The 21967-nt window shown below is 42.0% G+C and overlaps 1 protein-coding gene across 4 annotated transcripts in view; it reads right to left on the bottom strand.

Annotated features, from left to right (window-relative positions):
* The window catches only part of LOC311034681 (phosphatidylinositol-binding clathrin assembly protein), a 141743-nt gene that overhangs the window by 95687 nt on the left and 24089 nt on the right, over nucleotides 1-21967 (bottom strand). For all 4 annotated transcript variants that reach the window (XM_084042625.1, XM_084042627.1, XM_084042626.1 and 1 more), the window contains exon 2: nucleotides 10973-11115. In XM_084042625.1, the coding sequence (XP_083898751.1) occupies nucleotides 10973-11115 (143 nt within the window). The remainder of the gene's footprint in view (nucleotides 1-10972; nucleotides 11116-21967) is intronic.

The raw sequence follows: 21967 nt of genomic DNA, 5'->3' as shown, positions 1-21967 counted from the left end.
TGGAGTCATAGATATGTCATAGATGACATAGAGAACAACACTGTACCGTTATTAGACCCTGTCTTGTATAATCAATGGTTTATAAAGTGATTTTCTTTGGTTAAAATAAGTGTTAAATAGCTCTATATTCTGATAGTACTCATTTCTATAGAGTGTTTGCTCAGTAAAAGGAGTCTCCTTGTCTCTCCAGCTCTTTATAAAACAGAAAATGCATTTTTGCTTCAGTTTCAGTTTCATTTCCAATTTTATCCAATCAGGATAGAGAACTCAGATTAAACAAGTGAAATTAGAAGTGATGACACAAAAAAATGAGCAGGCAAAATTGGAACTGGAACACTATAAAAATGAAGGTTAAAAATGGGTACTTTCTCCTGATTGGCTGAGATTTTGACACCTACCGGAAAATGTATTTTCTGTTTATTAAAGAGCTGGAGAGACGGGGAGACTCCTGTTACCGAACAAACACTCTATAGCAATGATTACTATCAGAATATAGTGCTCTAACCTTTTAACAAAATACTTTTTGTTTTAACCAAAAAATATCACTTACCCTACCTTTAACCCTCCATTTTTCCAATGTCAGTCAGCGGGTGTTTGAAAAGCAAATAGCCAATTACAACGCAACTCTAAGTCATGGGATATAAACTAAACTCCAGTTGATCCAGGCTGCCAGTTGTGAAACTAATGTCAGAGAGAATAAATGGCAAATAAATGGTGCATTTATATAGCGTCTTAATCAAAAGCGCTTCACAATTTGCATTGCATTCACCCATTCACACACGTTCACACACTGATGGCAGAGGCAAGGCACCAAGCTTATCAGGAGCAGTTAGGGGTTCGGTGTCTTGCTCAAGGACACTTCAACACTAACTCAGGGTGTCAGCCAGTAATTGAACGCGGGACCTTCTGATTCATAATCGTCGAGGAATCCAAACAGCCTGCAGAGTTGAGGTGCAGGAATCGAGCAGATGAGCTGATTGCAAGAACGAGAAGCGACGGAGCAAAGCAGCACGTATAGCGTTATTTGCTGTAAATTATTTATGAGAGTACCCAAAAAGAAAAATATTTTTGGGTCGTTCCGAAAACAGTTTGTGGGCCACCGCCGCGGTTTAGCTAATTAATGGGAAAAAACACTGCAGAGCAGCTTTGACTGTAATGAATGGGGGTGTCTCCACGGGGGACCAGGGACACCTGGACGCCGTGTCTCAGTCAGCAGCACCACCGTCGTCGCTCTGACAGGCTCTGATGAATACCGTCTGATGACTGGACAGTCTCTACTGCTGCCGCAGTCACAGCACGGGAGAACCCTTAACTCTGCTGGAGGTTAAAGGGTGATTTATTCATTAGCGTGCCAGTCGGTGTCGCAAAAAAAACGAAAACTAGCCGATCTGCAAGCTCACAACACAGCTTTTAGATCTCGTCGAGCAGAAACCTCTTATCTCAATATTGTTTTGCTTTTTGTGTTTTTTCATAAATTATTAGGCATAAGTATAGCAGATCCACAAGCTCGAAACTCATCGCAAAGTGACGCGTTTTGAGCTTGTAGATCTACAACCTTTACCGCTTTTGAATCGTTTAAAGTAACAGTTTTGGACATTATGAGGTTTCCACCCGACAGAGACGATCTGCTAGTTTCGGTGCATAATAAAGTATAACTGTTTTGCTTACATCAGTTAGACGAGTTAGACTTGTTAAAAAAGACTGTAATTATGTTCTGCTGCTATATAATATTATATAATAACTTACACAGGAGGCAGTGTATGCAAATGACAACCACTGGCCAGGTGCTTGACGACTGCAATAAAAAGTTATTTCTGAATCGGTCATTACGATCACAAAGACCTTGAGCCATAATACAACAGAGTTATCAACAGCAGAATTATCCATTTCTAATCACTGGAGCAATTATTTTTGATTTCTTGTCCACCTTTGGAGTTACATCATGGCAAGGTAACTACACAAGCCAAACCTCTACCAAAGAGGTCTAGCCCTTTAAGGACCCAGGCTAACAAACACCTTCTGGGTTTACAATCATGTCGATTTATAATATGCTCAAGTATTAATTAGCAGTCATGTCAGGGAAAGGAGATGCCCATGCGGTTCAGCCAGTTATCATGAGGTATATTTAATTACTTGAACCCTCTGATTAGCGAAACAGGAGTTGCGCTGTACTCGGAGCGTGATTTTTTGATCTACTCCAATTCTCTTTCGCCAAAAATAGCCAATCTACAAGCTCACAACGCGTTGCGCATTGTTGTTGTCTCCCCCCCCCCCCCCCGAATGTTTCCCCCCCAAAATAGGTATGCTGGAGTTCAAGCGGTTAATAGTAATGTGCCGGGTTCAAATCCCACACAGGGGTGGTGCTGTGCATTGTCCTTGAACATTACAGTGGGTCGTTTCATTCAATGTTACGGTCTAAAAATATGACTTAATTCAGTTTTAAAGCAAACATGTCTTCTTCCCCCCCCAAAAAAGTTTGAAAGTAAAACTGTCAGGAGGAGAAAAAATCCAAAGTATTAACATTAATCTTTGGATGGAGCCTGGTGTCTGAAAGCCAACGGTATGAGTCATCTTTCAGTGAGTGAACAGCACATATCATATCTAGACTTCCTGCTACTCTACATCGACCTAGTTAGCGCGTTTGGCTTTCGGCTTTTTTCTCTTTTTTTTATCATCATTGGCATCACAATACAGTCCCAATGTGATACGTTCTCCTTTTTAATGCATTCAATCCCGGAGCGCATACTGTGTCATTTTAGATTTTTAGCTATAGCCATTATTTTATACTTTGGGACTATTTCACGACTTTGGAAATGTGTGCAAATCTTTGAATATACTGTATATATACATTTTCAAGCGAACATCTTCAACTCAAATCTTTGTTTCTGGGGGTTGGGGTCCGCAGCCAAATATATCTAAATGTATTTTGGGAGGTCCATGATACGAAAAAGTTTGACCACCACTGATATATAGCAACATACGTATTTTTTTTTAAATAAAAACAGTTTTTAGAAGATTTAGAAGATTTAGAAGACATTTGTAGAATCCCCTGAAACAAAGATTTGAGTTACAAATGCTCGCTTAGAAAAAAATATATATCCAAAGATTTGCACGAATGTTCATGATTTTTCAAAAATAACAGATATACCAGCTCATATCGCGCTATGAGCTTGTATATCTGCTATTTTTGAATAGGCAAAGAAATCTAAAAATGACACACAAGATGCTTTCCCGGTCTTAATGGGTTTAATACGGATCGGAGGGGGGAAAAAGAGAGAAAACACACTTATGTTCTCCACTGTGACCCAGATAGCGTGATTCGGTTTTGTCATCAACATTGTCATTATAATTATCATGGCTCTGATGCCACTTCTCAATGCCCAGGAGACAATGAGATAAACAAAAAATGATTATATAGGCAGGATTTCTTCTTTTTTTATATAGGTACTTTACATTCACCCAGGGTTAAAACATAGCTGATGTACAAGATCACAACGTGTTGCTTCAGCTATATTCGCAATATTTTTATTACATTTATATTCATTTAGAAACCGTGCCCAAAATAAGGTTTAGATCGATTTTTTTGCTATAATAACCATTGATTTATACTTTGGGCTGTTCAAAGCTATTCAAGCTTGTAGATCTGCTATTTATTTGTTTTTAAATCTTGAACATTTGTGCAAATCTTGAATACATATCTTTTTTTGAAACAACATTTTTAACTGAAATCTTTGCTTCTGGGGGGTCCCTGGAACAACATATTTTGATGGGGTCGGCGGCCAAAAACATAATTTCAGGGGTCCTTGACAAGAAAATGTTTGAGCACCACTGATATAGCAACAATAGTTTTTCAGAAAACTGAAGATATTTTTGTTGAGACATTTGACAGTTAAAAGTGTTCGCTTAAAAAATATATATATATTCAAAAATGTGCCAACATTTTCAAGATTTTTCAAAAATAGCACGGCACTATGTGCTTAAGTTGTACATCTATTTTTGAATAGCCCAAATAAATCTAAAAGACACAGATACTTTCCCAGTCTTTATGGATTAAACCCTCACAGCGTTTTGTTGTGCATAAATAGGTATGGGTCCTGAAAGGGGTCAGGTCATTTATGCGGTTGTTTGGATAATGGAGAGCAAAACGGAGAGAGTTCATGGCAGCTTTTTTCAGGTGAATGCAGGCCAACAAAATAACACCCAAACTCTGAAAATGAAAAGGCAACACCAGAGAAGACCTCTGTCCTTTGGGGGGTCAGAGTAAAGCTGGAAGCTTTTTTTTTTTTTTTTAACCACTTTCAAAAACTGGCAACCCTTTTTTGGCGAGGTCATTATAGGTCAAAAATGTTCAACAACAGCGTTTCATGCCAATGTTTTTAAACCCTGTAGCACTTTGAGATTTGCGAAAATGGAAAGTGTGTTATCAATAAAATGTATTATTATTATTGTGAGCTTGCAGGTCAGCCATTTTCGCTATTCGTGGTATGACAAAGTATGTAGGGCTCAAGTGTTTAACAAACAAACCAATGATCTCTCACCTCTCTCTCAAAAAATCTCTGTTTGGTTCAGATCAGGTCAGGGATTTTTAAGGAAGTATACCTGACACCTAGGCTATGCCTAAAATAGCACACTTCTCTGCAATAGAACTTGGTTGGGGCTGATGTTCAGGTTTCAGTGAAGTTGGGAGAGAAAAAAAAAAACAGAGAGGGCTCTGATGTCACACCCTCATCCTTCCTCATCTGCGCTACAGCGCTGAAACAAAACAATCAGATGAGCGCAACAGGAACGCCTCGCATAGGAAGTGTTATGCAACGTTACTGTAGACATAACTGAGGCAAGCTAAACAAGGAAATACCTGCTTCCCTGTTCTGGTTTAGTTCAAAAGGATGCTGCTGGGCGTGTGCCTGGTGAGTGTGAGTGTGAGTGTGAGTGTGTGTGTGTGTGTGTGTGTGTGTGTGTGTGTGTGTGTGTGTGTGTGTGTGTGTGTGTGTGTGTGTGTGTGTGGGCCTGTAGAACAAACGCTTGCCCAGGTATGCGCATATAGCCCAGACGGACTTTAGTAACTATAATCTGGCATGATAACTAAAGTCTGGATGCTGGCAGTACAATTTCCTCTATAAACAACTTTAGTCACAAAATGGGAGTGCAGTCAGCCTACATTAACTGCTGGCATCTTGGCATCTCTGGCCACAGATACTGGACTGGCAGGCAAACGCCTGCAGAGTTATGTACAATAATATAACAGCTCGCTGCTCCGGCAGTTGTTACCTGGCGCAGCGAAACCTTTTGTTCATTTTAAAAAGGCAAGGCAGTCAAAGTGAAAGTGAACCTTAAACTGGGTGTTTATATATAGAATACAAAAGCCACATATCTGATGCACACGATGAATAAATCCAACGGGATTAAGTTAACGCCCTGTGGCTCTGGATCACATAGGATGGTTCAACATACAGTACACCAGTGGTTTTCAACCTTTTTCATGCCAAGGACCACTAAATTGATATACATTTGGCCGCGGACCCCCATCTGAAAATGTTTTGTGCCAGGGACCCCCAGAAGCAAAGATTTGCTTTAAAAATATATATATATACACTCAAAGATATGCACACATCTTCAAGATTTTTCTAAAATAGCAGATCTACAAGCTCATAGCGCGGCACTCGGTGCCACGCTATGAGCATGTATATCTGCTATTTTTGAATAGCCAAAGCTAAGTGGTTAAAATGATTGTGATTCTACGTTAACTAATTTAGCTGGGTCCCCTCCCAAGGACCACCGGTGGTCCCCGGACCACTGGTTGAGAACCACTGCAGTACACCATCAGAGACCAAACCTTGGTGCGTCCACAGCTGCAACTATTGATCATCTCCTTAACGACTATTCTATTGACTACTTGTTCAATTAATCAAATAATCAAGGAGTGTGTTTTCTTTTCTATTTCTCATATATCAACGAATCGACAAAAAGTTTTATAATAGACTAAAACAAATAAGTCTGATTAGCCCCTTAAGCCCCGCTTTAACTTTGTTGTACAACGATATGTCATGTAGAAAATAGCCGTTCTACAACCTCAGGACAACGCTGTCATGCAAAAATGGAAAAAAATAGGCCATCTACAGCGCATTACGAAAAATTCTGAGCTTGTAGATCTGTTATTTTTGGAATTTCTGAAAATATATATATCATACTATAATTCTAGTAACCTCTGTAGTGGTGGTGAGTACGTGAGTGAAGACACCCGGTTCTCCTCACTGGCTGGACCAATTGCTCTGATTTTGCACACAGCCATTGACCATTACCATCTGAACGCAACTGTGAAGCCCGTTTTTCAATTTCATCAAATCTCAGCTTCTTATTAGCGTTTTTCTGTCAAACACTGTCGCCATGGTTACGGGCCTGCCCAGCTATGGGACGAACTGCCTCCCGGGTTGCCAGATCATGTGCGCATATCCCCCCACGGATGCGCTGCGCCGACGGGTATGGTCTAGTATTATTTAATTAAAATAGATGTTTGTCTTATATAATCGATTAAATCAATTAGTTGCAGCCCTTGCGGGTCTGTCACTAAGTGGGCTAACCTCAGCATTACCTCACTTTTTCTTAGAAAAAGCATCCCCATCCGTTATTAGAACCAAGCACTTCTACAGCTAATTAATGCACCTCCAGTTCTGGGAATCGCAGACAAAAAAAGAACAGGCTTGTAGCGCTGCAAAGAGCAGCACCGTATTGTATGAGGATCAATTATTTACTGTAGAATATGTTAACCCACCGCATCCCTGCCTTGTTAAGTATTTGTACGTGAATCCATCAAGTTGTCCCTAGCTACCTACGTCTTGTCCCACGTTGGTACAGTATATGGCCAATTAATTTTTACGGATTTCTAAGCCATTTTGATTGCCTCCCTTTACACAACAATCACACACACGCGCACACACACACACACACACACACACACACACACACACACACACACACACACACACACACACACACACACACACACACACACACACACACACACACACACACACACACACACACACACACACACACACACACACACACACACACACACACACACACACACACACAGACGGGTGATACATAGTGGTCTAAAGTAACTAAGTGCATTTACTCAAGTATTGTACTTCAGTTAGATTTTGAGGTGGTTTTACTTTACTGGAGTATTTCCAATTGTCTATACTTTTACTTCTACTCTTCTACTTCTACTTCTACTTCCACTACATCTCAGAGACAAATATTATAATTTTACTCCACTACAATTATTTGAAAACTTTAGTTACTAGTTACTTTGCAGATATAAATTATTACATTATAATACATACATGAACCACTTTAGCCCAATTTTATACCTAGGTTATTTGAAAATAGCCGATCTACATGCTCACAACGCGTCGCATCGCGGCGCGTTGTGAGCTTGTAGATCGGCTATTTTCAAACATTTTAGCACTTTTACTTTTGGTACTTTAAGTACCACAACCCACCAGAACAGCTTCAATGCACCTTGGCATAGATTGCATAAGTCTCTGGAACTCTACTGGAAGGATTAAACATCATTCTAACAAAAGATATTCACTCATTTTGATGAAGGTGGGGGGAGAGTGCTGTCTAACATGTCGGTCCAATATTCAATTCAAAGGAGCTTTATTGGCATGAGACAACGTACGTTTACATTGCCAAAGTGTCAGTTAGGTAAAAATAAAAACAATCCCAAAACTAAGAAACAATTAAGTACAATTAAAGGGAACTCATGAATGTGTAAGCAGCAGAGCAATGTCACATTGCAACTTGGAAAAACTAGCTTACAAAGTCACAAAAGTGTTAATTTGCTGTTGGGAATAGTTATATATACACATGTAGGCAGGGGTAGCTTGGTTTAAAGCTTTTTGAAACGAATAGCAGCAATTTATTTCATGATTCTGCAGCATCTGCAGCATTCAATTGAGTTGAGATCTGGGGACTGTAAAGACCATAGCATTGCTATAGCAGTGGTGGGAAAAGTACAGAATTGTTTTACTTAAGTAAAAGTATCAATAGCACAATCTAGAAATACTCAGTTACAAGTAAAAGTCGTATTTTTTTTTATTTACTTGAGTAAAATTACAAAAGTATTGGCACCAAAATATACTTAAAGTACCAAAAGTAAGAGTACTCATTATGCAGATCTACAAGCTCACAACGTGTGAGCTTGTAGATCAGCTACTTTCAGCTATTTTCAAATAGCCAAAGTATAAGGCTAAAGTGGTAAATGCATGTTGTGTAATAATAATCAAAATCTACAAAGTAACTAATCATTAAAGTTTTCAAATAATTGTCGTGGAGTAGAAGTGAAAGTATTGAAAATTTGAAATATTAAGTAAAAATAACCTAAAATTGTACACCACTGAGCATAATGATTCACATCATTTTCATACACATTAAATCATTCGGTGACAAATTGTGCGCCAATGGATGTGGGCGGGGCGTTATCACCCTGGAAGGGATGACAATGCCACTATCAGGACAGAAGCGATTCTTCAGAGGATAAAGTGATCACTCAGAACAAGTTGTTATTGATTTGCACAGTGACCCTTCCCTCGGAGGGGACAAGTGGGCCCATGGCAGGAAAATGCCCCCCACAGCATATCAGAGCCAGCGGACACGACGCCCTCACTGTCAGGGTCAAGCATTCAGGGCCTGTTCTCTTGGTGTATACTCCATATCACTGTTGTCGAAACAGAAACCTCTTATCTCCATATTCTAACTTTTGGTGTTTTTTTGGTAAATAACGCCCTACTTCAGGGGTCCTCAACGATCTTCAGGCCAAGGACCCCTTAGCTGAGAGAGAGATGATTAGATTGTGTTAAGAAAATAATAATCTTACATTTCATAGATACTGTAGGTTCATAGACTTGTTCCAATATGTTGGATTCGTGCATGTTAAACATGTATTTTCAGACAGTTAACCTTTGGAACCCTCAATATTCAGTCAACTTGACCGTTGGCTTTTTATTTTTCCCTCTACACCAACTCTCAGAAAATGGCCGATCTACAAGCTCACAATGCCTCGCAGCTCGAGGCGGACTCCCTGTAGTAACTCTGAAGACCCCCTAGGGGTCCCGGACCCCCTGTTGAAGACCCCTGCCCTACTTGATCATACTACAGCGTCACACAAAAGTAGCAAAAGTAGCAGATCCGCAAGCTCGAAACGCGGCGCGAAGCGACGCGTTTCGAGCTTGTAGATCTGATACTTTTGACACTTTTGAATTTGAATCCTGAAAAGTCACAGTTTTGGACGTATGAGGTTTCCACCCGAAAACAGAGACGATATGCACTCGCCCACTTGTTTTTCGAGAATAACGGTGAAGGATGACTCATCGGAACCATATAACTTTTCTCCCACATCTCTGTAGACCAGTTCCCATTGGTTTCTGCACCTCATGCATTGTCTTTCTAATGAGGGGTTCGTGCACTGTAGCCCCACACTACTGTACAACATCCCTCTGTGCTGTGTGTAGCCGAGAACACACTGTTCTTGTTGCTGACAGCCTCATCACGTCCTGCACTTCATTACACTCCCAGTCAACCTGAGAGGAAAAGTTGCTCCTGTTTTTTACTTCTACTAATGCATGAGGCAGCATCACAATGGTCATAAAATGTGAGCTTTTTGACCACAATTTCTGACCCTCTTTTACTGATGTCTTTCCCCATCTATGGAAAGGCATTATGTAACTTTAGTCACTGGCAGGAGTCATCAATATGTCCGTACACGGACAAATGTGTCCGTGGCAAGACTTGGCCTGGTCCTTTGGCAACTTTTTGATTTTGTTTTTACACACCATTATAATGTTCTTATGTTGATCATAAGACCCAATTACTGAATGTCAGTCTCCAGGTTTTCTTCAGAATATGTATGACACTGATTTACTATGACACATTAGGAGCCCACAAGGACAGTGGTTATCAAACGTTTAATTTTCGAGGACCCCCATAACTCTGAGTGTACAAATGTAACCAAATGGACCCGTAGGGTCCATTTGGTTACATTTGTACACTCTCAGAGTTACAGACCTATAATGGTCATTTAGGGATAGCTCTTTATATGTGATGTCTACTCATTTTGGATGTCCATGGCAAAAACTGAATTTTGACAAAAATGTCCACAAGCCAGCATGACGATGACCCCATGTCACTGCTCCTACTGAAACATCTTTTTTCTCTTTTCTCTATAGTGCGGGTATTATCTTGATATCATGCCTAACCAGGGAGCCTAACCGGGGAGAATGGTGTCATATTTTATGCTATCAACATGTAACGAATATTTGTATTGTTCTTGACAAATGGGGGTGGGGGGAGTGGTTGGGCACGATAACCTCTATGTGCTATGTGCCATGTGCTCCGTGTGCGCGAGTCTGCGCGCGTGCGTGCGTAAACACATTCTGTTTGTGTCCACTGATGGGTTTCTAAATTGAGACAAGGCAAATACCTCTGTCAACATGATGCATCTGGAGTGAGACGGAAGCCGTCTGATTGGCTCATCACCCTGTTATGTCTCCTGAATATAAATAAACGACTCAACTGTGTGTTTGACTGGCTGCTTGTAGGGGTGTGTGTGTGTGTGTGTGTGTGTGTGTGTGTGTGTGTGTGTGTGTGTGTGTGTGTGTGTGTGTGTGTGTGTGTGTGTGTGTGTGTGTGTGTGCGTGTGTGTATGCATGTGTGCGTGCGTATGTGTGTAAGAGAGAATTGTACTTCACTGATAAAGACTTGATTGTCCCACAAGTTTGTGTATGTGAGAGAGAGAGAGAGAGACAGCGATAGAGATGATTGTACCTCTCTGATGTACAGTAGCGTTGACGCCCCTGTAAGAGCACGTGTGTGTGTCATTGCACGTGTGTGTGTGTGTGTGTGTGTGTGTATGTGTGTGTGTGTGTGTGTGTGTGTGTGTGTGTGTGTGTGTGTGTAGTCCTCTCACCTCGTTGCCGTACATCATGAGGTGGTGTGTGGTGATGAGGGCTTTGAACACCACCACCCAGCTGGAGTTGGCCGTGCGCTCAAACAGAGTGTCTGCGAGCTGGGGAACACTCACGTTCATCTCATTGGTGCAGTGGATCAGATCTGTTGGACACATGCACGGTGCACAAACACACACACACACACACACACACAGAGAGGGACACATGTAGTGGCAGACAGACAGATACACACACAGAGGGAGAATGCATGCAAACACACACAGACACATCAAACAGAGAGAGAGGGGGAAAAGGAGGAGGGGAGAGAAAGAGATGGAACACTGGTGAGAAAAAAACACTTTGAAGGTTGACTCCTCATCGGGCACAGTTCATATTATCGTTGCTGTCGGACAGAAACCTCTAATCTCCATAGTTTAACTTTTTATGTTGTTTTTTTGTTCGTAAATTAATGCCCTATTTCATCATACTACAGTGGCACACGAAAGTAGCAAAAATAATCAATCTACAAGCTCAAAACGTGTCGTATTTTGAGCTTGTAGAGCTGCTATTTTTGCTATTTTGGATTTTGAATCCTGAAAATGAACAGTTTTGGACATAATATGAGGTTTCCACCCGACAGCAATGATATCACACCTACCTAGAAAATACCATATAACACACAGCAAAACACACATAATGACAGACACACTAAACAGAATTCGTAGCCACTTGAATTCAATTCATACTTTCAAAAACAAAACAAAAAATGTATTGTGAAAATAGCCGGTATTCAAGCTCATAGATTTAGCTTGTACATCATACAGTATATTCCTGTAATTTTGGCAATTCTCAATACAATGACATACCTAAAACATGTGGTGCGAATATTGTGAAAAAATAGCAGATCTACAAGCTCACAACGTGTCGTCTTGTGAGCTTAAAGATCGGAAAGGGGAGGGCGCCTGTAGTACAGTATAAACCGATGCATGACTAGACAAACAGGATAAAATTCGAGTTGCAAATCTCTCTTTCTTTTCCATCCTTTCCTCTGCCAACCTTTCCCTTTCTCTTTCACTGACTCCATCCGCCCCGCATTTCCGCCTCCGATACCCCTCACTTCTCCATTCTCTCATTCCATTGAGTGCTGTGCTGCCAGACGACAGACAGTCAGACGGTGGTAAAGAACAGACCACATTTCAGGTGTTTGCCGAGGCCAGACGGAAACTCTGAACAGGTTTCCTGAACAAATGGAACGGTAGAGAGCAGCTGAGCCTCAACACACAGGAAGTAAACTAACCTTTGGCCTCAAGGACGCAAGACTACAGTGAGCGAGCGGCTTGCAGCATTGAGAAAATTACGTCTTCTTTTTTCTGAGATTAACCCTTTAAGACCCGAGGCCGATTCTACAAAATGTCTTCTAAATCCTAAAAAAACGTATGTTGCTGTATATATCAGTGGTGCTCAAACTTTTTCATGTCAAGGACCCCCAAAATGATCTGTATCTGGCCACGGAACCCCACCTGAATCTCTTTTGTTCCAGGGACCCCCAGAAGCAAAGATTTGAGTAAAAGAAATGTGCTTTAAAAAATATATATATATAAAATATATATATAAATATATTCAAAGATTTGCACACATTTTCACGATAAAAATGTTTTATAGCAGATCTGCAAGCTCATAGCGCGGCACTTGGTGCCGCGCTATGTGGCTGTGGTTTGCGAAATTAGCCGCAGACAGACAGACAGACAGATAACACACAGACCCTCTAGGTGGCTCCCCTGGTTTAGCATCGACTGTGAATGCACACAGGTGTCACAAGAAGAGTGTGTGTATACAAGCACTGTTTACACCCAGTCTTAAAACGTGTCTGGGGGTATACTATACTTCCCCACTCTGAGAACCTATGTACTATACCACACCCACACCCACACACACACACACACACACACACACACACACACACACACACACACACACACACACACACACACACGTTTGTATTACTATACTTGTGAGGACATCAACATTTTAGGAAGCCGATTTTATGATTGATTTATGATTTCTTTGGGGCATTTTTAACCGCAAGCCTAAAGCCGTAAAATCGCAGATCTACAAGCTCACAACGTGTCGCCATCGCCGCACAACTAAGTATAAAATGGGAAAAATCTACAACCCGACCCCTAAACCTAACCTAAAACGTATCTCTAAACAAAAAATCAACCATAAAACAACCATTTTTATTGCAAGGACCAGGAAAATGGTCCTCACAACGTCTATTCCTCAAATTGTACTATACTTGTGAGAACGTTTGGTCCTCACGAGTATAGTAATACAAACACACACACACACACACACACACAGTGTAATCTGACCCTCCGTCTTTCCCACACAAAACACCAGAACCTGACACGCTCCTTTCACTTCCTCCTAGGGTTTACATCCTTTTAGAATGAAGGCGAGCCGTGAAGGCGTTGCGTTACACGTCCCGACTCTTGTGCTGTCATCCGAGTCGCTCTCTCTCTCTCTCAACACGTCGGGTTGTACCGTTTTGAACGGGTGCTCGGCCGGCGTGTGAGTGACAGTGAAAAAGAACACGGCGCTTCACGCGCCAGTGCACACACAGTTGTCGTAGAAGGTGGAGAGACGCGTTTAAAACTTAACCCATTCAGACCGGGAACGCATCTGTGTCATTTTAAGATTTCTTTGGCTATTCAAAAATAGCAACAAAAAAATTGCAAATCTTCGAATATATATATTTATTTATTTTTATAGCAAATATTTCGAACTTTTCCAAAAAATCTTCAAAATGTCTTCTCCTAACAGTTTTTTGAAAAAACTTATGTTGCTATAATATCAGTGGTCCTCAAACTTTTTTCATATCAAGGACCCCCAAAATGATATGTACTGTATTTGGCCGCGGACCCCCATCTCAAAATATGTTGTTCCAGGGACACCCCAGGAGCAAAGATTTGAGTTAAAAATGTTCGCTTGAATTTTTTTAATATATATATATATATATATATATATATAATATATTCAAAGATTTGCACACATTTTTGAATAGCCCAAAGAAATCTAAAGGTGACACCGATGCGTTCCCGGTCTTAATGGGTTAATCACTGATGTGCCCTCATGCATCTCTGACCAGCTTCCCAAGTGCTTTTCCACCTGAGGTTTATGAGGTTGAGCATCCAATTACCAGTTCCAGACTCCCAAGACACGTGTAAACGCCACGTGTAACATACATACATATTCACCGTTTCCCTTGACAATACAGCTGCAGAGTGCACACTTCAAAAGCATTAAAAGGAATCGTTCAGTTTCAGTACCGACTTCAGTAGCTGATTCCTTTCATGTGCGTTAGTATTGCTGCATAATGGTACAAAAATAATAAAAAGCTCCCCGTCGACATTTCTCAGTAACCTTAGTGGAGGTTTAAAAAAACGGTTTCCAATTATTTGACAAGAATCTCTGCATGTCCAATATCAAGCCCAAATATAAAAATGTAACTATACTATAAAGTTAGCAAAACATAAACCAATTTAGGTGTGTGATGCCTCTCGCATTTGCAGGGATTACAACAAGTGGCTGCTGGACTTATTCCATTTTAGATCCCCAAAAAAAAAGAATCTAAAGAATTTCATGCCATTGTTCTACAAAGATGTCTGTAATTGAAATATTTCAAAACAATGCAGTGTTGTGTTCGTTTTGGTGTTAGCTGTGCAGACACTTTGCCGAGGCAATGGTGGGTTTTGATCAATTAAAAAAGCTTTACTAAAAGGATAACCTTGATTCCATTGCGGCACTAAATTCATCATCAAGTCATACAATAGAGTACATAGCAGCAATGACACTAAAAGCAATTATAGATACACCCTTGTCTTACAGTACATACAAGGTTGTTGGCACTCTGAAATTAAATATTACATTTTGGTCAGAGAAGATCACTAGGACTGGAGATGATGGAGATAAGAAAATGAGGCCCAGGTAAAATTTAGAATTCCACTTCAAAATATCTCCGCACTGCAGGCACGGTAACATACACGATATATATGCGATACTGTGTACCAGTGGTTCTCAAAGTGGGGTCTGGGGACCCCCAGGGGTCCTTGTGGGGGTTATATAAATTTGGGGGTCCTTGACATGAGAATGTTTGAGAACCACACTGCTTTAGACAAACCAACATGCCCATTATGGTTGCAAATGAACTGCACAACAAACACAACAAACTCACACACCCAGACATTATGAACGTATTACTGATAATTACAGTAAACTATAAGTCATAGGGCTGTGCGATGTGACTTCAAATCAATATCACGATTATTTCTAACTGTTGGCTCGATTAGGATTAATCAACAATTGTTCTTTAAATAGTGAAAAAAGGCCATCTACGAGCTCACAGCGTGTCGCAGGAGGCCTGTTTTCACTATTTTGTATGCCAACATTGTATAACAAAGTATAATACAGAGTTAAGATGGAATCAATTTTGTAGACTATAAGCAATCTATTAGAATGTACGCGTTCGTGTTGATGCGTTGATATATAATAAAATAAATAAATCAAAACTGGATTGAAGTTGGTTTTTGGTTCTAAATTTCGGCTTTGATATCATTTCAGTTAATTGCCCTGCCCTAAGAAGTCCTCTATACGTTCTGAACCACCTTCCTTCCACCTGTCCTTCTTTCTTTACTTTTTCTCTCCATCTATCTTCCTCTTTCTTTGTTCCTCTCTCTCCGTGGGACATTATGGGTTGGTGCCGACTCAACACACACCTGGTAACTAAGGGAAACGGGCTTCTCATTAGACAACTGGTAGAACGGAGCAGAGAGAGAGAGAGAGAGAGAGGGTCCCACAGGGAGAATTCATCACCATAATCACTCACACACACACACACACACACGCACGCTTAACGTAGCAAGCAATTAGTATCTTTTCCAACACACACACCCACACACACTTTCAGTCACCGGTATCTACAGACACACGTGCATTCTCACTCACACACACACACTTTCCCCACTTGACATGGGCTCTTTTGTCCAGGTGTGCACTCAGTATGCAAACACACACAGACCTACTTTCACTCTATTTGCTCTTTTAACATGTACTCAGCGCCATCTCAATTGTACAGGAGGAAGCACCCACGTGCATGAAGCACAGCACACCCACACTCTCTTAGCACGGCATATTTTTACACGCACGCACACGTGCTCACACACACGCACACACACACACACACACACAGCCTTGACTTTCAAAGTCTCACTCTTTCATGTCTTCATTACATTCTAATTAGGAATCCTCCTCCCTCCCACACACACACATGCACACACACACACACACACACACACACACACACACACACAGCCAAAACCAGGCACACACACACCCAGTAGCATCCTCTTTAACTAAGTGGTCCAACACTCTTACTTAGTATGCACTCATTCTACACACAATGTGAAGACACACCCAAAACCAGCACACCAAACACATAAATATACACACGGCCCCACATAATGGGGATTTTTCATTAATCCATGATTCCACTCCCTTCTCCACACACACACACACACACACACACACACACACACACACACACACAAACACATTCATGCACGCACTAACAAACACACACACATCATGCAACAGTACATTGATGTAACAGAGAATGTTTCATGCAGCACATTAATGGATAATTGTGTCTTTCAGTTTCTCTCCATCTCTGTTTGTTGTTATTCTTACATGCTGCCTGTGTGCGTGTGTGCGTGTGTGTGTGTGTGTGTGTGTGTGTGTGTGTGTGTGTGTGTGTGTGTGTGTGTGTGTGTGTGTGTGTGTGTGTGTGTGTGTTATCTCCTGCTTTGTGGTCTGTCCAAAATGCTCCTCCACGCACGGACACAGCTTTTTTTTACCCGCAGCCATTTTATTTCTCAGCTCTTTAAAACATAATCCACCAACAAAACAAAATGCTAATAATAGTAACGATAACTAGAAGGAATGAATGCGTTTGCCAATGCTCGGGGATTCCAGCTCGATTTGAATACAATTAAAGAGATGTTTTCTTTTCTCCGCGCCTTGGTCTGTGCATCAGGGGGATTGAGAAAGCCTTGTTAAGGCGGATGCTCATGCTGCCTCAAGAACCAACACTGCTTTGTAATGGCAATATGGTCAATTGAAATTCAATTAATAAGACTTTTGTCTGTTTTGATACATTTTTCAAGCGTGACGCATTGTGAGCTTATTAGATCAGCGATTTGCTTTTTCTTTTCTTTTAAAGGGATAGTTCACCCCCAAAATGACTTTTTTTCTATCGATTAGTCACCCCATGGAGACTTGAATTCATGGATTTTTTAATTTTTTTTGTCGCATTCCTAAACCAATAATTGATGACTGGCAGTGGTTCCGGTAGGAGAAACCGCTGCCTACCGGTCCGCTGGTCATCAAATTATTGGCTTAGGAATGCAACAAAAACAAAAAAATATCCATGTTAATTCAACTTAATTAGAATTCAAGATAGTTTGGGTGAACTATCCGTTTAAGCCATTCCGCAATAGATCGCAAATGGTCTAGCAGTGATTCTTAACTTTTTTATTTATGTCAAGGATCCCCTGTTTGATACGCATTTAGGGCCATTTGATAGATCTTTATCTCTGGGATCCCCAGTCTAGACTGTAAAATCCTCAGTGAGAACCACTGGTCTATATTCATACAGTACACAGTGTTCATTTAACTCTTGAGACCCTTATGGATCCGTTAGGGTAAATTGTTACACCTGCAGAGTAACGACTATTTCACTGTGTCTTTCCTCTGTAATTGTCTTTCTTTTGTTTTGATTCAGTCAAACTGGGACCGAGGCGTGAAACAGAGATAGAAGGTTCTGTCTGTTGAACCCAGTCAAAAGCAGTCGAAGCATTCTGTGTCGTTTTCCTTTTTGTCTGCCGTGTCTGTGTGTTTCGTTTTATTTTGTTTTTCTTCCTCCACTGTGGACAGACTGTGTCTGTGAAACACAGTGAGAATTAATAGCTTTGTCCCGCTAACAGGGATGAAGAGAGAGAGAGAGAGAGAGAGAGAGAGCGAGAGCTGCTGGCGTCCCCAGTGAGTTGGCTGTACCCCGCAGGTAGCCAGGTGGCCCGTGTCATTATCTATCCATCTATCTTAGCTCTGCCTCTCTCTCTATCTCTCTCTCTCCGTATCGTTTCCATCTCTCTATTTTCTGTTCCCTAGTTTTTCGCTCTCCATGTCCTCCTCTCTCTCTCTCTCTCGCTCTCTGCCTGCTCTCTTTCTTCGTCTCTCGCTCTCCCTCGCTTCCGTCACGCCTCAGCGCCTCTCTTCCCTCTCGGTCGGTCGGTCGTCCATATCTCTCTCTTTTTAACTGGGCTCATGTTTTTTCATCAGGTTCTGTAGTGGTGTGAGAGGACTAAGAGAAGAGCTGATTAGGTCTGCGGGGACTGTACCGTGCGTGTGTGTGTGTGTGTGTGTGTGTGTGTGTGTGTGTGTGTGTGTGTGTGTGTGTGTGTGTGTGTGTGTGTGTGTGTGTGTGTGTGTGTGTGTGTGTGTGTGTGTGTGTGTGTGTGTGTGTGTGTGTGTGTGTGTGTGTGTGTGTGTGTTAGATGTAGATGGGGTACATGTGCTGACTTAATCAGGCAGAGTGGAACAAATTAGATGCCATTGATCCTAAACCAAGGAGAGAGGGGGGACAGGAGAACGTGGAGAGAGGGATGAGGGCAAGAGTGGAGGGAAGGAGAGAGGGAGAAAGAGAGAAAGGGAGAAAATGTCTCCTTGAGAAGTTGCTTTGCATGTGGACAATGACTCTCTCTCCATCTCATGACACAAGGGTGTAATATTTTAACTTTCACATGGGGTCAAGTACACACGGTAGACCCACAAAGGTCAGTCTATATCCTTGAGACTTCCTCTTCACTCAAAAAAAATAAAAAATAAACTACACACAGAAACCCGCATGAGTCTTTGTTTTCAAGAGCCAAGACCCATGAAAATGCAATGCAATATGTAAACAACCAAACAATATACAGCCCATTAGCTCTGCACACTGACCCGACCTACTGATACAAGAGCGTACGCCCTACGTGTTTTATAAAAAGCAATAAGCCATGCTCCGTGTCGTGCCAAACAACGCCCATTAGCTGTTATAAAAACACTGCAAGCCACTTGCCTTTTTGGAGCTGCTTTTTAGTTTGGTTTAACCCACTCGATCCGGGAACGCATCCGTGTCATTTTAGATTTTAGCCTATAACCGTTATTTTATACTTTGGCTATTCAAAAATAGCAGATCTACAAGCTCATAGCGCGGCACCGTGAACATTTTTTGTAACTCAAATCTTTGCTTCTGGGGATCGCGGATTGACTGGGTTAAAGGCAATTATTTTTTATTCATGCGAAACCGCATGTGTACTCATCATAACCATGTGAAAATGTACCATTATTTAACTACAGAATAGTTTTTTCCAGCTGTTGAATATTAAGTGTATTTTGGTCCTTGCACCAGTTCATGGTAAAAAGTGGAGAGTTGTGGCTATAGCTGTGTCATCGTCTCGCTGTGGTTAAATTAAACCTGTTCGGATTCTGTGCAGAACAACTGATCATTATTATCATGGAGTCCATATGTTCAATTTTACAACCCTCTGTGAGATGTTGTGGAGATCAGCTGAATTGAGCAGAGTCTGTGCGGATCGGATGATCTGCTCTGCATTAATGCGACCTGACTCTGTAGGCAAACGAATGGATGGTGACATACAATGCCAATAGCCCGGCTTTAATATTCAGCAGACAGCTGTCAGTAAATCATTATTTTTAAACTATCCAGCCTGCATGTTCGATGTGTCCCCCAACCGAACCCAGGAATAAAAGCAAGTCAAGATATCGCCCGTTAACCAGGTTTATTTTGCAGGATGCCAGTCACGTACCCCCAACCCAGTGTAGTTCCTGCTCTTAACCCATTCAATCCGGGAACTGTCATTTTAGATTCTTAGCTATAATCATTATTTTATACTTTGCAAAAATAGCAGTTAAAAATGTATATATATTCAAAGATTTGGACACATTTTCACTATTTTTAGCGGTGCCAGCCGCTCTACACCTGACTATGTCCGTCCGTATGTCCGTTTGAGCCCGGACGCTTTACACAGCTATAACTCCAGTTCGCATGCCAGCAAGTCCAAATTTGGTATGTGGACTTAGACCACCAATAGGGACGAGCATTGATTGCTGAAGCCCCGCCCCGCCCTATTATAGCGCCACCAGGAGGCCACTACACTTGACTATGTCCGTCCGTATGTCCGTTTGTCCGTTATGTCCGTTTGAGCCCGGATGTCCGTTTGAGCACGGGCTTTAAACAGCTATAACTCCAGTTCGCAGCATGCCAGCAAGTCCAAATTTGGTATGTGTACTTACACCACCAATTGGGACGAGCATTGATTGCTGAAGCCCCGCCCCGCCCTATTATAGCGCCACCAGGAGGCCACTGGCTTTAAACAGCACTTTACACAGCTATAACTGCAGTGCGCATGCCAGCAAGTCCACATTTGGTATGTGGACTTACACCACCAATTGGGACGAGCATTGATTGCTGAAGCCCCGCCCCGCCCTATTATAGCTCCACCAGGAGGCCACTGGCTTTAAACAGCGCTTTACACAGCTATAACTCCAGTTCGCAGCATGCCAGCAAGTCCAAATTTGGTATGTGGACTTAGACCACCAATAGGGACGAGCATTGATTGCTGAAGCCCCGCCCCGCCCTATTATAGCGCCACCAGGAGGCCACTGGCTTTAAACAGCTATAACTCCAGTTTGCAGCATATGCCACCAAGTCCAACTAATACCACCAATAGGGACCAACTGTAATTACATAAGCCCCGCCCCCTCTGTCTTCCCATTGCCTGGGCTTTAAACAGCCATAACTCCAGTTCACAGCATGCTACTGAGTACAAATTTGGTACGTGGACTCAGACCACCAATAGGGACGAACTGAAATGTAGCAAGCCCCGCCCCCTCTGTCTTCCTATTGGCTGGGCTTTAAACAGCCATAAGTCCACTTTGCAGCATGCTACCAAATACACATTTACCACGTGAACTTTGACCACCAATAGGGACAAGCTTTAATTGCTGAAGCCCCGCCCCCTCTGTATTGCCATTGGCTGGGCTACAAACAGCCATAACTCCAGTTAGCAGCATGCCACCAAGTCCGAATTTGGTTTGTGGACTTACACCACCACTAGGGACGAGCATTAATTGCTGAAGCCCCGCCCCGCCCTATTATAGCGCCACCAGGAGGCCACTCATCAAAGGCACCGCTTCCTTCACACAGGGTGCGATTTTTTTTCAAAAAATAGCAGACCTACAAGCTCATAGCGCGGCACTCGGTGCCACTGTGAGCTTGTTGATCGGCTATTTTCAGCGAAAGCCTTCCCCACAATAATAGAAAACAGAACAGACACTAGTATAGAGCCCTGAGGGACTCCAGTCAACCATATGGGGTTTAAGTGGTTAAAAAAAAAACTCTCTACTTAACCACTTGAACCCTAAATTCCCTATGGGCCGAACATTTGGTGAAAACGGAGGATCTACGAGCTCACAAAGCGCAGACGAGTTGTGAGCTTGTAGATCGGCTATTTTTGGTGAAGGGGGAAGAAATGTGGGGGCCTAGAATAGAGCTCTGGGGGATTCCGGTCAACTAAATATATAAAGTTTAAGTGGTTAATTTTGTCCCTTGGTTTTCTTTCTCTCTCTCATCCCCCTTTCTACCACATAAAGCTGCTGACACACACACACACACGTGCACACACAGACACAGACACACACACACACACACACACACATTTAAACACACAGGGGAATGACTTGTAAGAGGGAGATGATCTCATCCTGTCAGACGGAGGTCTACATGGTGGACCCAGTCAGCTGAGAACAGTGAGCCACTCACAGTCGGTCACCAACACCCACACCCACATACACACACCTCAAAAATAAAGGCCACCATAGAAATTGACAAGGCGTTG

Source organism: Gymnoscopelus microlampas (genome assembly GCF_963454915.1).
Source record: "Gymnoscopelus microlampas genome assembly, chromosome: 19".
In the NCBI taxonomy this organism is placed as follows: Eukaryota; Metazoa; Chordata; class Actinopteri; order Myctophiformes; family Myctophidae; genus Gymnoscopelus; species Gymnoscopelus microlampas.
Note: the sequence above shows the minus strand (reverse complement) of the source record. Positions and strands in the feature narration are given on the sequence as shown.